The sequence below is a fragment of the Platalea leucorodia genome, assembly GCF_965183815.1.
Source record: "Platalea leucorodia genome assembly, chromosome: 5".
Taxonomy (NCBI): Eukaryota; Metazoa; Chordata; class Aves; order Pelecaniformes; family Threskiornithidae; genus Platalea; species Platalea leucorodia.
Genome location: NC_138827.1, coordinates 25,148,888 through 25,162,595, shown reverse-complemented (window position 1 = coordinate 25,162,595; position 13,708 = coordinate 25,148,888). Strand labels below are relative to the sequence as shown.

General features: G+C 36.9%; 1 protein-coding gene across 1 annotated transcript; it reads right to left on the bottom strand.

Annotated features, from left to right (window-relative positions):
• Positions 1–1,329: 1,329 nt before the first annotated feature.
• Positions 1,330–3,591, bottom strand: LOC309590414 (CARD- and ANK-domain containing inflammasome adapter protein-like; the record flags this gene model as incomplete). The annotated part of the gene is made up of 1 exon (XM_082311558.1): positions 1,330–3,591. One exon carries the CDS (start codon positions 3,589–3,591, stop codon positions 1,330–1,332), a length of 2,262 nt encoding a protein of 753 aa, XP_082167684.1.
• Between the last annotated feature and the right edge of the window lie 10,117 nt (positions 3,592–13,708).

Here is a 13,708-nt window from a genome sequence, read left to right as displayed (position 1 = left end):
AAGAAGTATTTGTCCCTTCATGGTAATTGGGCATCTAATCATATACTGAAGGAAAGCGTGAAGAACCGTGAGGGTTGGTTATCATTATGTGGAAAATGACCACAGAGAACCTTCCGTCGACTCAAGAAAGTGTTTCTGTTTTAAGAGATGACAATACAAATATTTTGAACCAATAAACTCTGTTGCAACCTTTTTATTCTGAACATTTCATCTTTGTGCTGGAATTGATTTGAAAGTTAAATTAATAAACAGCAAACGTGATTGTTTTCATTATCTCTACTTAAAAATGCAAAATCTAGACAAATGGTATGATGAAAGATAGAAAAATAATTGTCATGGTCTTGGGATCTGTCAGTGCCATGTCATAGGGTATAATATAGAAATGTCTAAAGAGGGTCCAGCCCAATATTGACTGTCAGTGTAGTATATAATAGTGTCCTGAAAACAACATCATTGTGTTAGCCAAGTTTTGGGCACATACTACTCCTCTGGTTGGTTTATACCAAGCCTCTTGGTAGGATTTATTAGCACGGAGAGTGAGTCTAGTAAATCTAGAGTAGAGCAACCCCACACTAGTAGATTTGCAGGGAGATGCCTTCTGATCTCCAGTTAGCTCAGAGACCAATATTGTAATGAGCATAAACCAAGCTAATACTACATTTCCCTCAGGAGAGCCAGTGCTGTTCAGCTGTTTGCTACCCTGCTTCTCCCCTTTTTTCAGTTATAGCTGTGGAATATGTTGGATCAGCTCACTCATAAAACCTGCATGCATGATTGGACTGAAAGGGAGGGCAGATCAACCTCTTGTGGCAGCACTCTGCAGTTAGGTCTGCCTAAGCTAAACAAAACTAGTGTTACCTACTCTGGCATCTCTATGCTCTATGTCCTTGAGGATACAGATGTCTCCTTATTGATAGTAGGGAGAATATCAGAATATCACATTTGGCTTTTTAAAGATGTGATTTTACCAAACAATGCTCAACTAAGCTATCCATACAGGATAATATTCACAGATATATGAAAAGTTATTTTCTATCTTTTTTCTTTAAAGTCTTGATTTATACTGGAGGAGGTCACGCACAATGTGTTTAAGACTGGTGCTTTTGAAATAGGTTCCAAGTATGAGATTTGTGAGAGAAGCAAAAGACTAATCAATACTTAGAAGTTTAACAATGTCTTTAAGATCCTTTTTTCCCATGGGCGCCTTTGATTGCTAACTTAATTCTGCCTGCCGTAACATAATTCTTAATCATACAGGGCAACAGCACCATCCAAATTACATTAAAAGAGAATGCTGAATTTAAATTTAGATTTTTTTGCTTTACATCTTCATTTTGTTATTAACATTTTCCTTTTCAAAAGTGTTATAATTTGAGCCTGATTTTCTGTTTTATTAAATTCTGCTACTTGCAATGGGGTCTTTTTGAGACTATTAGCAGCTAGTAAATTTGCTTTTTCTCCTTCTGACCAGTTTATGAGGGAATTTGCAGCATTAAAATGACCAGCCTTGCACGCACAATGCAGTGGAGTATCCTTGCTGCTGTCTAAGGCATTAATGGCTGCCCCATGGCTCAGTAATAGATTTATCAAGTCGCTGTGTCCATATTCTGCTGCAATATGCAGTGCAGTCTTTCTCCAAATGTTTCTGTCATCAATATTTTTATTTTTCCCTGATGTCAGAAGAATTTTTACGATCTCTGTGTTTCCTTTGATGGCTGCGTAGTGCATTGGAGTACATCCATCCATGTCCTTAGCTCCGAATCTTCCTTTTTTAGCTAACAGAACTTTCACGATACTGAGGTGTCCTCTCACAGCTGCAGTGTGCAGGGGAGTCTTTTTCTCCTTGTCTTGTGCGTTGGGGTCAGCATTAGCGTTCAGAAGCATCTCTACCATTGTTTTGTCTCCCCTTTCAGCAGCAAAATGTAAAGGTGATTTTGACTGCTTATCCTTAACATTGACATTGGCTTTGTGGTGCAACAGCTGTTGGGCAACATCAGTGTTACCTCTTTGACTTGCAATATGCAGGGGAGTAACAAACTCTTTAGTGACAGCATTAATTTTGGCCCCAGCATTAACTAAAAGGCCAACTAATGCTCCTTTATTATGAAGGGCAGCAACATGGAGCGGGGTTTCGTCAGCTTGGTTCATAAGGTTAACTTCCATCCCTTTGCGCAGAAGCAGATTTGCAATGGAAGCAGCCCCAGCTTGAACTGCCAAGTGCAAAGCTGTGTGTGAAGCAGGAGTCTTTATTCTGAAGTTTGCTCCCTTTTCAATTAGAACTTCTGCTGATTCAGCTTTGCCTGTTTCACATGCCAGGAGTAGAGGAGTGTACTGCATTTCATTGTAGGCGTTTGTATCTGTACCTCTGTCAATTAAAGCTGCTACAATACCATGCAGATTTTTCTGTACAGCTCTAAAAAGAGCTGACTCCATTATGTCAGGCGACAAATCTTTAGAATATTCTAGTAGTGTTTTGAAGATGGATGGGTGGTTGCTGTTGAAGGCTCTTTCGGCCATGTTGGAATCAACACTGGCTCCGGCTTCTAGCAGTACTTTTGCAGTATTTTCAGACCCCTGAGAAACAGCATAACTGAGAGCAGTCTGTCCTCTTTCATCTTTTCCATCAGTGGAGGCGCCAGCCTTTAAAAGCATCTTTGACAGACTGCTCTCATCTTTAAGAGCTGCCATGTGCAAAAAGTTGCGCTGGTTCCTGTAGCTTCTTGCCTCTTCTTTCAGGACCATCTTCAGTATGTGACTGTGGTTATTCTGTGCAGCCAAATGAAGTGGTGTCTTGCCTTCTGTATCCAAACTGTACATATAAGCACCACATCGGAGAAGCACTTTCACTGCATCACCGTGGCCTTTCTCAGCAGCCCTGTGCAGCGGTGTTCTTCCTTTCTTGTCCTTCACATCTGTCTTTGCACCTTTGCTGATCAAGTATTCCATTATCGTTAGATGCCCATTAGCAGCTGCAACATGCAGAAGTGTTTCACTTGAGGAGTTTAGTGCATTAATATCATTATCTTCCGATGTTTTCTCTAACTCAGAAAGATAGCCTTTAGCGACTGCATCAAAGATGCCAACATCAGCATGATCTTTTCTAGGTTTTGCTGCCCTTGAAAGTTGAGTTTCTTTTCCTTTCTTCTTAATAGCCCGTTCTTGCTTTTTCCTTCTAGGACTGCCTTTTTTTTCCTGGTGCCGTTCACTGCTATTTTCAAACCAAACCTTGTCTTTTTCGAGTAAATATCCTACCAATTGTCTTCTAGCATCTCCAATGTTTTCATTTACTTCACTGACATATTTTCTCATCTTGCTATAAAGTTTTGGCTCCACTTGCTTTAAACATGGATAAAAAAAAAGCCTGCAGGCTCGTTCACCTTGAGAAATTAGTGTGTCTAAAACTCGAGAGTTCTTTTCTGTTCGTGTCCTGTAGAAACTCATGACCATCTTTTTTTCTGGGGTAAAAATACCATTGTCTATCAGCCAGTTCAGAAGATGGTCTGGGTCGTTTATGCCTTCTACTAGCTCTTCTTTTTTAGTCCTTAGGACTTCAATTGCGTATGGATTTGTAAACAGGCTAGTTGAATGCATGATCATGTTGCTAATCAGAAAGTGAATTGAGCTATTGTTTGATGTTTGAAGTTAAATATGAAATAGCAAAGCAGGCTCACATCATTCACACATTCTTTTCATAGAACTATGAACCAGCAACTGTTGTAGTTCAGTGATGAATCTTTAAAGAATGAGAAAGAAATCAAAACTCCCTCACCTTGGGTTTTCTAGTAGTTAGAAGTCCTGTGATCTTCTCTGTTCTTCCTTAGCAACAAGTGAAGTTCAATAACAAAACAAAAATCCGTGATATGTAAAGATATTCCACTTGGAAGACTTCTTCCAGTTTTTTTATGCATAATTAGGGAGAAGATAATTCTTTTGTGAATCTGATACTTGAAGAGAAGATACTCATTTATGGAGCTCCTCTGTTCCTCTGGCCAAGCTGGTTTTTTTAGGTGCCTAAATGACCAGTCTATTGAACATGACAAAAGAAAATTCACAGCATAGTTACTGTTGCCATGATTACATACCTTGTATGATCTTAAATGAAAGAGTACACATTGCCAGCTATGTAGGTGAAAGCCCTATAATGTAATGAAATAAAAACATAAAGACCTAGATAAAAATAAACTGTATAAGCAGCTAGTTATAAAAAGTGATCCAGCCTTCCTAATATGAGTTACAACTTCAGTCTATGAGGTATATTTAACTTAAAGGCTATTTGGCTTGTCATTCCTGCTGTAACCTGGAGTCTGTCTGGAACTTAATTCTTTTACATGAGGTGGATCAAGGCGTGTGATTCAGTATGCAACATTTAAATTATAATTAAATAGAACTTCAAATCTGTGAATATGTGTAGTCTCCAATATGGGTGTAGGACCTTTGAATCTAACTGTAATTAATTTAACTCATTGGTGTTAAAATTCCTTATGGAGAGAAGGAAATAAACTAATAATAATCTACACATTTTGAAACCAATGGAGAGAGAAATTGAGATTACAGAGTTCTGTAAGAGCTAGAAGTAAAATGAGCTGAAAAGCTGAAAGCTTGACCTTATTTAAGCAAATGGGAAATTTTGCCATCTGTTTCTTAGTTCAGTGCCCTTTCTGTTGGGTCCTGTTGCCTTTGAATGTATTTTCTTTAATAGTATGTACAATATGACTGATAAGATTTTTAATTTTTTTCTGTTGACTTTAGTTTTATAAGTAAGATTGCAAAGCTTATTCTAGTAAAAAAAAAAAAGATTTATTGAATAAATAGCCGGGAAATGCAAGACTTTTAATATATATTTTGAAAGCCAGCCAGTTACCAAGTCAGCAAATTTGACAGCCAATTTAAGAGCCCAATAATTTCTCTGAAATGCAAAGAAGGGCACTACACCAAGAATAGCAAAACATTTGTCATTTAGTTAATGATTGTTAACACATAACATGGAAAAATACAGTTTATTGTAGGGAGTCAGGAGGTCTGAATTGTGTTCCCAAATCTGCTAATGACTCAGTCTGTGATCTGCAAATTATTTAGTCTTCAGATTTGACTTAACAAAGTACTGAAGATCTATCTGTGCCTTGAGTAAGTTAATAGTCCTTACTTAAAGTTTGGTGAAATGGGATCTTTATGTCATCATTATTATTGTTCCATGCAAAATAGAGAGAGCCATACTTGATTACCTTCGCAGGAAAGTTTTGAGTTCTGGCAATGGAAAATGTTACGTGAGTGCTGAGCAGTATCATTAATATAGACAACACAAAAATTTTTTGAACTCCTGAAAAATTTAAAAACAGAAATTGTGATATTCTTTAAGAGTCTATTAGCATGACAGTAATTTCCTAGTGTGCTGAATACAGAAATTTTACTAGTAAACACTACAAATGAAAGGGTGCAGTACTCCTAACTGGCCTTGAGGAGGAACATTTGAACAATATATGCAGGCAGCATCTCTTTCAGAGCCACTGTGGGGCTTTATTTTGGGAAAATAATATGCAGCAAATTACTTGTTACTAGATGCAAATCACAGTCTTCAAAATATAATTACGCATTTTTTTTTAAAAAAATCTTTATTATATCTATGTGACTTATGAGGAAATTCTGTCTTAAACTGAGAATCACATTTGACAAGAAAATTTTGGAAGCTTGTTTTGCATGGATTCATTTTTAGAAATTATGTTTTAAAACATCATTTTTTAATTAGTATTTTAACTACTTTTAGAATAAAGCCTTTGTTCCAACAGTGACTTCACAAAAAGATTAAAAGCCCAAACAGATGAGAAGAGATTCAGAATTGGCTATTTGAAACATGCTTTTTGTTTATATCTTTTTAACTTACTAGCACTATTTATGTGACATATAAATGTTTTAGAGAAGGGGAAAATATTAAGGTTCCACACCTCTTCTTTAATTAAGTGCATGAGACCACAAACACATGGGATCACCAGGAAGTTCTTCATTAAAAATAAGAATGGCAAAATTTAATATTACTAAAGATCAAAGAAAAGAAATAAGTTGGAGAGAGGAAGAGGCAAATCTTTGGCCTTCTTTGTTATCTTTTACATTTATTTGTTGTTTGAGGGGCATAAGGTGATTATTTTTTTTTCTTGATACGTACTTCACAGGCCACTTTTACTTCTCCTGGCTTCTTTAGCTCCACATATCCAAGGACTGTTCCTTATTAGGTTATTTTGAAAAGAAAATTATAGGTTCGGCTTCTGTCTTCTTTGTCAGATAGCACTTAAGGATCTTTCTGTTCAGCAGTATGGATATATAGCAGATCAGCTTATATGAATTGAGGAAATTTTATGTTTTACTCTAGAAGGACGTTGTAAAAAATTCTGATTGGTATGAGTGCAGGTTCAGCTTCAATAGTGTCATCAGAGAAACTTCACGCTGTAGGTGTGCTGATTGTATTTGAATTGTGTGTTGTCAAGAAGCCTGTAGTGAGTAGATTGTCATGACATAGAAATACTGAAAATCTTCACATAGACCACTTAAGCTCTAATATAATTGTTAAATGCAGAAGTGTATATGTAACATTACCTTAATTCAGATAGATCTGTATATACTCGGCACTGACTTTGTGGGAGGCTATCAGCTGAAAACAACATGGTAGAGTGTAGAGCAGACCTTAAAAAGGGCAGGTGATGCTATTGATAGGAAAGATCTCTGTTTCGGCCTCTGCTGAATAAGTGTCCATATAGGAGCATCTGCTCACTGTTTTAACCCAGCTGTAGCTGGTCTGAGAAAGGAGGCTTGAGCCAGTTACTTCTGACATGCAATCTCAGTTTTGCTACTAACTTGTGTCCTTGGGCAAATCACTTAGTCTCTGTGCCCTGTTTACACAAGCATTAAAAAAGGAAATTTTCTTCTACCTCACAGACATGTCCTAAGTGTTTATTAATGTTGGTGTAGTGCTTTGAAGTTATAGAGTGCTTTGAAGTTTTTGTCCTTTGAAGTATTGTTTTCTGACTTCTCAAAGATGAACACTTATTTCTTAAATTAACACGTGCCCGTGTTTTCTAGCTTATTTTATGTTGCTATGTCATCATCAAATATACATTTAATTTTCTCTATTTTAATTTCTCAAAGATGAAAGCAACCCAAACTACACGTTGCATATTGTTAAATGAACCTGTGAGGTGATGTGCCGTGGGAGTGAGGGACCTGTAGAGGTCACCATTTCTCCACCCAGGCTTTCCCACTCTGAGCCTTGGAGCCTGCAGCTGTGGTTACTGTCTTCTGCTGAAACTGCATCTAATGCAACTGAATGACTTCCAGTAACTTCTTGTGTTCTTTAGGGCATTTTCTTGATAAAATTGATGGAAAGCCAAGTATTAATAACACGGTTTCGCTCACCGTGATATTTTTATGTTTCCCAATGTGTACTTTAATTTCATTTAAGACAATTGTTTGCAGTAATGCCAGCTGTTTATTGGGGACATATCTCGCTGTAGAATAACTAGTCTGTAAGAGGTAATAAAGCCAACATCATGATCTAAACATCATGAGGGATGGAGAAATATGTCTGGGTAATCAAGGCATTCTCATTAATAAACATAGCTCAGGAATAAAGCTTTGTTTCGGATAACCAGAAATCTAAGTGGGGCCTAGCTAGTTGAGGTTGAACTATATTTAGGTAGAGCTAGATTGAGGAACAGCAGTGTTAGAAGTGTTCATGATGATGATTAGAGTGTACTTGACTTATTATAACACTGGAAAAGAAGCTGACTACTCAGAATGTCTGCAAGAGAGACAAAATGTAATGCTTAGTTTTGCCTAAAGATTAACTGCAGTAAATTAGGGAAGTCAAAAAGGGAGCTTTGGCACTGAGTGATCTTGTTTGTGTAAGTCATATTTCTGTAGAGAGTAGGCTCGGGGCCTTCCTGGTGCTGAGAAATCTCTACCCTGGCTGGTATTTAAATATGGGGTGTTTCCCAGAGTAGTGCTGTCCTCTGAGTGGCCCTGGCACACACAGAACATGCATATCGTCAGGGGCCTGAGCGGGGGCCTGCTGGAGCGAGGGGAAAGCTGATCGGTCCAGTCTCATGCTTTGCATCTCAGACTAGCACACTGGGCTCCCATCTTCTCCTCTCCGCAACTTACGCATTGGCAGGGCATAACCACCCCTGCAGAGTCCTGTGCCAGGTCCTATACTTGAAAGAGGTACCTCGCAGAAGCTTCCCAGCTTTGTCCGCTATTCATGGATGCTTTCAAAATACTAAGTAATAATACTACAGCTGATACAATAATTCAGATATTATATTCTATTTCCAATACCAGTCACGATGTTATCCCAACACTGTAGTGCTATTTCCTCAGTATAAACAAATGAAGATTGTGTTAAGCGCTGTACCCATACAATGCAAAATGTTCTTTTTTCCGAAGATTAGTGTGTACTTTTATGAAGTTCCCAACCTGGGGTAATTGTAAATGGATAACGCACATCTGCAAAGCGCCACTGATGGCTGTAAGTGCTGATAGAGCAGGCTGTCAATCTGGATCAAACTGTAGGAACGAGGCTTAATGCACGTAACTCAGCCAAAGTGAGGATTAGGATTGTTTTTCAGTTTACCATGCATAGGGAAGTTTAAGAAGAGTGACCAAACTACTTAGAAACCATTTTTTGCCATTCTGGTTTTTGAATAATTAGATTTAAGTATTTTTCCAAAGTTGGAATTACTTGCCAGGTAGTTTTCTGAGAAGCAACATAGTGGAGGTAGAAGGAAAAAAAGCTTCCTTATTTGGCTTCACAGAGCTAGGGAAAAGCAATGTCCTTGTTTCAGAACATAATAAATAAAAGTTGGTTTGAAACAAACAGAAAAATGTTAGTAATGATATGATGAAATATGTATTTAGTTACTGTAATTTTCATAGTGCAAAGTAAAAAAAAGAAGTATTACAATTTTTGTGTCTAAGTGATGAATATTACTAGTTATTTGTTTCTATACATATTTATTCTGTGAAAGTCTTTACTGTCACAAGCTTAATTTAAATTTAGGAACTAATTTGCCTGTTAATCTATTGACTAAACCTGTATGGACACTGATACTGATTTTACTAATGAGGAGATACCACTTTGCAATTTATTGGCTTAAAGTTGTATCAGTGTCATGATTTTTATAATAACTATCATTTTAGAAATTTAAATGTGTGCTTTCAGACCAAGGCTAATAGAAAGCAGTTATGGCAAAATGCTAGCCCTCATAATGTAAATTATGTAACAGTATTAAGTTACTAAATGCTGATGCAGCTTGAAGGATCAGCAAAACCAAATGGAGAGAGGGCCAGGGTTTTTCTCCAAAATGGGCAGATTTTTTTTCCATTTTAAACCAAACAAGCCCTTGTGGTTTTGAGTCAGGAACATACACTCTGTCAGTGAAATCTTACAGAAGGCAATACTTCATAGAATCTAATCTTAACTGTTGAAGACCAAGATCGTCATTACCTCCCCTGTACTCATCAGGCTAACCTTACTGGCAGCATTATTCCCAGAAGGTGAATATGGTGGTGCCACTGGATCTCCCACAGAAGCCTTTTCACCACATTTGCTTTGTAGATGTAATTTGTGAAAAACTATTCTGAATTTACACCAGTACACAAGCAGAATTTTGTTCTTACTGATTATAAAATGCTGTAGATATAAATAGAGACTAATGTGACTTTGAAAGGAAATAATGTTTTGTCACATCATAAAGCAGTTTTAATTGCTGTTATTTATCAAGTTATTACAGTTAGATGTCAAGCATCAGACACAGTACAGACATTTACCTAAACAATGTCTTGCTAGTGAAGTCTCCACACACGCACTTTGAAATTTTGCACTTTGAAATTTTGAGGAGTCAATTTACAGTAAAATGTATATAAATTTTATTTATTATGTAAAAAAAAAATCAAATCTATTTATTTTAGTTCCACAGCTTTTTTTTTTTTTTCCTCTGAACTTGAAGAAATAGAAAACTTAATTCAGTGTGGAAAACAATATCAGTATTTTTTGTTCTGGTAAGAAAAATTATGTTATAATTACTCTGTAAAAAAATGCAGTATGTCTTCTGAGTTAATGATGATAAACTTTAGTTTCTAAAGCTTACCACTATCTTTTTGCTTACCACCAGCAGCAAAAAGATACTGTAGCCTTGCGAGTGGGAGAGCAGATAGTAGCAAATAGGGGCTCAGTTAATTCCCTCTTTAAACCTATTAGAGGGCAATTGAAACAGTTGGGCCTGACTGAGTCTAATTGATCTTCCTGATAGACTTTTTGTAATACAATGGAGAAGATTCCCTGCATCTGGTTGCCTTCTCCACAGCTGTCATTTCAGGCCTCCATAAGCTTTATTATTTTTTTTTTCTAGCTGTGTTTCTTGTTTCTCTGTCTGTTTACCTTGAAAGTGGTTTCTGTATTCCCTGCTCTCTGAGCTTGGGAAGGTGGCTATTACATTGTGAGTTCTTTAGGTTTTTCTTATTGCCATAGTTTTACAGAAGACTGATAATAATTCACACCATTTAAAAAAATTCTGTGCAAGCTTATTTGTGACCCTTGAGTGACTGTAATTCCTACATTACTTCTTTGCTTCCCAATTTTTCAATAGCATTGTTCACTACAGAATGGAAAAGCAAGGCAACTCAGGATTAAGAAAGACTGCCTGGCAGTGCTGGTTTAGCTTGTCTTCATTACTTTGTCTAGAGTTTTATAATTAGAGAAGAAGTAAGTTGATTTAGGTTATTTCATATTAAATGACTAAAATATAACTTTCATTTAAATTCTATTTTTCTTAGTATTCAGATATCTATTACGTACATCTTCACTATTCTATCTAAGTCTCCCTATCTATAGCACTTTCCTAGTCTTTAGACAATTCAAGTTACTGAAGGGGCTTGCTTGTAACCACATTTTTTTTAAAAATTGGTAGTTTTTCCTTCCTTGGTCTGGAAAAAGATACGGAAGTATTTAATTCTTTTTTTTTCTCATTACCTTTATTATCATTCATTTGTGCTTCATCCTGATCAACTGGTTAAAATCATCTTGGAGTTTTACCTGCATTCAGTTTATGTTTGTTGTACATCAAAATGAAATTTAACTTTCCTAGTATAGCAATGCTAGAAAATCATAGGCATGTAATTGTTTCTTTCTTGTTAGTGTTTTAATCTGTTCACAATTCTGTAACTTGGTGAACACCTTTTGTTCAGTTTCACAGTATTTTTCATTGCTAGAGGGTTTTCTGAGGCATATAGAGTTGATTCTTTCACGTTATCTCCTCTTTCCCATTCTGACAGCTTCCCCTGTCTTCTGTTTGAATCCTCTGGCTTTGACTCACTATTTTGGTTCCCCCAGAATGTATGTGTCGTCTTCTATGTCAGGGTCTGGATTCCTGCACCTCACATTAGTTACAGTTCAGCAAAGTGTATAATCATACATCTAACTATAGGGAGGTGCCTCAGTGGAGTGTAAGTTTGACTCCCAGAAACTTTAGTAGGACATTAGCACCTCCTGTCTTTTTCTGAATTCTGAATTATGCTTTAGCATTAAGGAACTGATTAATTGGAACACTGAATCAGGACCTCAGCTATTCTCCTGTCTGTTTGACTCTGTGAGAAATAGCCTTGTTGATTTGGATAGCTCCCCAAATCACAAAGTCCTGACAACTCCTCCAGATTCATGGTGTTTGCTTTGCTTGGCATATCCCAAAACATCCTTCTCTGTTCAGCTGCACCTGTGATATTCCAGCAGCTCTCTTTGTTCCCAAGCCATTATGTCTTCCTACTCAAATTTCCATTCAAAGAGTGATTCATGCAGCAGGGGAAAGGCATGACCTAGCTGCCCCCTCAGTTTCCATCGCTTTGCAAATCATGTGTAGTCTCATCTGAACTGGAGCTTTCATTTCAGACTTCTCTATTCCCATTCTTGGAACTAATTCTTTTATTCCTTACTCCTGTAGCCTGCACTGTGAGGAGAGAAATGTTTGCTGCATAAAGAGGCTTTTTTTTTTTAAACTAGCTTTGGTCATAGGAGCGATGAAAACACATGAGCATAGATTTTCTTTCCCCTAGGAATGCCTTTTCTCACAGCAGATGAATACATGTGGTTGTTACCTGTGCCGTAGCTGCTCTGTGGACAAAGCATAGGCTGCACTAATTATACCACCATCCTTTTTTTCTAATAATAGCTTTCATACTCTGAATGTTTGGTTCTGATGTCCAGCTGGAGAGAATTGCATACCTCCACCAACAGTCTTCACAAGAGCTGCATGCTTTTCAGTCATTCTTTCTAATGTTTTTGATGCTTTCCATTGTCACTTGTACTACTTTCCTCTTCATCCTTTGAATATTACTACCTTATGCCTTTTTGAGTCTCCTTTTCCACCATTATTCCTCTATCATCAACCCATCATTTACAACTTCAGTCTCTTTTACTGTGCAGTAGAAGCATTCCCTATTTGAGAAAGTTTTTAAGGTTTGTTTTTGTTTGATTTTTTGTTTGTTTGTTTGTTTGTTTTCCCTTGCTTAAATAGCAGTTCTGGGTTTACAAGACTCTCAGGGTTAAATTGTGTTCTCTGAGACTTCTGGGACTCCTGCCAGGTGATGTAGAAGATGCTGAAGAGGCATCTAGACCCATTGTAGTCTACCTGTAGGCATATTTTCCGCTGTTACGGTCCCAGTGAAGCAAACTCTTTGGCTCAATATGTATAGCATAAGAGTACACCGAATAGTAATATGCCCACTAGGGATTTTAGAAGGCTCAGATTAAGGAAAGAATGGTGATTTTTAACAAGTACTTGCGCGGTGAATTTGCTACAGTAAGTAAAGAGATAGGCAAGAGAATCAACCTTCTTTTTCCCTTGTGTCACAAGACATAGGGAAAGCTTGATTTCAACTAAAAGTTAATATAGCATCATGAAAATGGGATCAACATGACATTAAGAAGGGATATTGTAGTGACAGCTCAAGCTATATTAGTACCTTCATGTTTAATTCAATAAAATATCACTATTTAAAATTTATCTGAAGCAGCCAGAGCTTGCAATAGAATTCAGAGCAAACCTACTAGAGAGTATACATGGCCATGGCATCCTTGCTAGAAATCTTGGCAAATTTAGCTTAATTGTAGCAGATTACATCTCAGATTTGCACTTTCCATATTGTTGTGGTTTGGTACCTGTATTATTTTCTTTTTGAATCTTTTAAATCAAAAACTATTAAACATCTTTTGCGCTCTGTAGGCTTTCTTTTTGTTAGTTTATTTTACAACAGGTTACATTAATGTTATCTAGATGTGACTTTCAGTTTTGCATGGATTGGCACCAAAACCACCAGGATGGTAGTTTGTTCCCCCTTCCCTTTTACTCACTGGCATAATTTCCATCCAACAAAGCTTTTCAAAAATAAGGAAGGAAAAGGCCTTCCTGTACAAGCTTCCTGTGAATCCTATCCAGATATAAAAGACTTGTGTAAAAGCTTGGCAGGCAATCCCAGCATATGCCACTTAGTGACTTCCTTATTTTATGCTATCATGCTACGTACAGCAAATGAATCTGAAAATCAGAGTAATTTCCATTCATTTTCAAATAAGAACTTTAAAATGGTAAATTTCCTATCTCTGTCTAACGCCCACATTTTAAATTAAAAGTTTTGAATGCTGACAGCATTAGTCATAGGAAATCCTGTATGA